This window comes from Guillardia theta (assembly GCF_000315625.1).
Source record: "Guillardia theta CCMP2712 unplaced genomic scaffold GUITHscaffold_120, whole genome shotgun sequence".
In the NCBI taxonomy this organism is placed as follows: domain Eukaryota; class Cryptophyceae; order Pyrenomonadales; family Geminigeraceae; genus Guillardia; species Guillardia theta.
This window is the reverse complement of record NW_005434554.1, coordinates 196110-198894: the sequence shown is the minus strand read 5'-3', so window position 1 is coordinate 198894 and position 2785 is coordinate 196110. Positions and strand designations below refer to the sequence as shown.

Below are 2785 nucleotides of genomic sequence, written 5' to 3'. Positions count from 1 at the left end.
ATTTTTTCTCCTCTCTTTCACTTTCGCTTTCATTGGACTATCATCACCTCCAAATCTATCATCATCGTGACAACCACCATCATCATCAATCTGTTCGCCCCCTCCCTCCCTCCCTCCCTCCCTCCCAAAAGACTTCGCTCCTGGCTCCTCTCACTTCCCCTCCAGGCTCGTGAGCAGCTGCGGTCGAAGGCTACAGACCCGTTGATAGACAGTCCCAGGACGAAGACTCAAACCAACAGTAATCCTCTCCCCTCCCCTCCCCTCCTCTCCTCTCCTCCCTCCTCCCCTTCCCTCCCCTCTTCCTCCTCCTTTTCCTCATCCTCCTCCTCTGCTTATCCTGCTACTAGAAGCACAGGATACACCGCACGAGCTCGAGCAGAGCAAGATTTCATCGCGAGCTCCCGTGGAGGCTGACAAGGACATGAAACTGAGTGCTCCTCCTCCTCCTCACCTTGTCAACGAGCCCAAGCAAGATCCTTCGCTCCTGGCCCCAGAGTCCAGCAAGAGTGAAGCGGTAGAGTTGCACTGCCTTGCACAACAACGTCCTGACGCCTCCTCCCCCCTCTTTGAATTCCTCCGTCTCTTCGTCGACAGATCATCGTAGAAGAGGAGCTTGCGATGCTCAAAGCAAACATAACGAGATACTCTCAGGTTTGCTTCTTCTTCTGTTGTTCCTCCTCCTCCTCCTCCTCCTCCCTCAGATTTTGTCTTCTCCTCCACACTCACACCTCAACAGGAATTTCCTCCCGGCACACTGGCAGCGAAACTAGCAGAAGCAGAAGCTTTGCACAAAGAGCCAGAGCCGAAGACGGTAGAGGGAACAGAGGAGGGATGAGCAGCAGGGGGAGAGGGAGAGGTTATCCCGTGAGGGACCAGTGTGTAACACCAGATGGAGAGGAGAAACAGAAGGGCATAGCAGGGCGGAGGGAAGGAGGAGGGGAGGGAGTGGAGGAGGAGCAGATGTAGGACAAGCATGAAGGTGATGGAGAGGAACAGAAATTGGACCAGGAACAGGAGGAGGTTTTCACTTGCAGTCGCAGATGCCTCTACCAGCAGACGTTTTTAACTCCATCCCTTCCAATGGACGTCAAGATCCTCCCATGGCCCCAAGAGCATACGAAGCACCTCCATCTAAACCCGCCATATCCGAGGTCCCTCCTAGGAAGCCCGTCATGGTGAAGGAGGAGGAGGAGGAGGAGGAGGACTTTAGGTGGGGGATCTAGGAAAAGATGGAGAGAAGACGAGGAGGAAGGAGGAAGGAGCAGGAAACAAGGGAGGAGGGAGGAGGAGTGTTGACTGTTCAGCAGATTTCTCCTCCCATTTCTCGCGTGCTCGAGGAGCGGGTGTTGGCCGCTCCAGTGTCCGGGGTGAGTTCGTTGCTTCACTTTGTTTCCCTTGTTCTTCTTCTCTCTTCCCTCTCTTCCTCCCACTCCTCCTCCCTCCCTGTGTTCTGCTTCGTCCCTTCTCCCTTACTCTCCTCCTCCTTCCTGCTGTTCCGCTCCGTCTCTCCCTTCTCCCTTCCGCTCCATTGCTCCCTTCCTTTCCTTCCCTCCGCTTGTTTCCTCACGATTCCAACAGCCCGCTCACAAGGAGGCCGTCCCAACTCAGCCGATGATGTTCCCAAAGGAAGAGCAGGTGCTACCCGTGACCCTCCTCCTCCTCCCTCAACGTTCCCAGGTCAAGGAAGTCAACTATAGCATTGGCAGAGCATCGGCTCCGTCAAGAGAAGGTGGGAAGCAGGAGCAGGAGCAGGAGCAGGAGCAGGAGCAGGAGCAGGAGCAGGGAGGAGGATGTACTGAGTGGTGGGGCGGGAGTGAGGCGGGGGAAGGAAGAGAAGCAGGAGAAGGAAGGGAGAGGGGAGAAGCAAGAGGAGGAGGCTGACTTTGTACAGGCGACTTTGGGATGCGCTGGGACTTTTTCGAGGCATGGAACCAGCAGAATCTGATGCCGACCTCCAGGAGGGAAAAAACTCCCGTCGAAGACGTCCTCGAGCCAAGTACTGATCCCCCGTCTACATCCTGTCTTCTGACTCGACCCTCCTTCTACATCCTGTCTTCTCTCTCGACCCTCCTTCTACATCCTGTCTTGTGACTCGACCCTCCTTCTACATCCTGTCTTCTCTCTCGACCCTCCTTCTACATCCTGTCTTCTCTCTCGACCCTCCTTCTACATCCTGTCTTCTCTCTCGACCCTCCTTCTACATCCTGTCTTGTGACTCGACCCTCCTTCTACATCCTGTCTTCTCTCTCGACCCTTCAGCTCCCCTCGTGATCTCTTCCTCCTTTCTCTTCTGGTTTCTTTGTCTCTCCCTGCCCTTGCTGGATCCATCGAATTGATTTCTTCCCTTTCCTCCTTCTCCATCCCCCGACTCAAACCCTCCTCGACGTCTCTCACCCTCCCTCTCCTCTCTCCTCTCTCCTCTCTCCTCTCTCCCTCTCCTCTTCCTCTCCGCTCCTCAGGTACGCGCTCTTCTGACCTAGCGAGAACTCGGCGCCCGGTCGCCATGATTGAGGGACAGCATACCCGCTCCTCCACGTGCTCTTGATGAGGCTTGCGACCATGACCGGACCGCATGCAGGAGCCATAGAGCCAAGGACCAGCTCCTTCAGCTTTGCGACTCCCTGCAGTGTGCTGGAGAGAACTTGAGGAGTGAGCTAGGGGCAACCGCTCAAGTCCAGCACAGCAAGCTGCCCTGCTCCTCCTACTCCATGGCCGAGAACAGGGAGGAGGCGGGAGTGGAAGTCTGAGCATTCATTTGGACGAGGATGAGAGATTACTGCTTATC

The 2785-nt window shown here is 55.7% G+C and overlaps 1 protein-coding gene across 1 annotated transcript in view; it reads left to right on the top strand.

Annotated features, from left to right (window-relative positions):
• GUITHDRAFT_118085 (hypothetical protein) overlaps positions 1-2785 on the top strand; it is a gene marked incomplete at both ends in the record, with an annotated part of 4826 nt that overhangs the window by 1742 nt on the left and 299 nt on the right. Inside the window, 7 exons of the mRNA XM_005822733.1 lie at positions 166-238; positions 348-514; positions 737-811; positions 1308-1367; positions 1579-1635; positions 1678-1729; positions 1892-1996. Coding sequence (XP_005822790.1) covers positions 166-238; positions 348-514; positions 737-811; positions 1308-1367; positions 1579-1635; positions 1678-1729; positions 1892-1996 — 589 coding nt within the window. The remainder of the gene's footprint in view (positions 1-165; positions 239-347; positions 515-736; positions 812-1307; positions 1368-1578; positions 1636-1677; positions 1730-1891; positions 1997-2785) is intronic.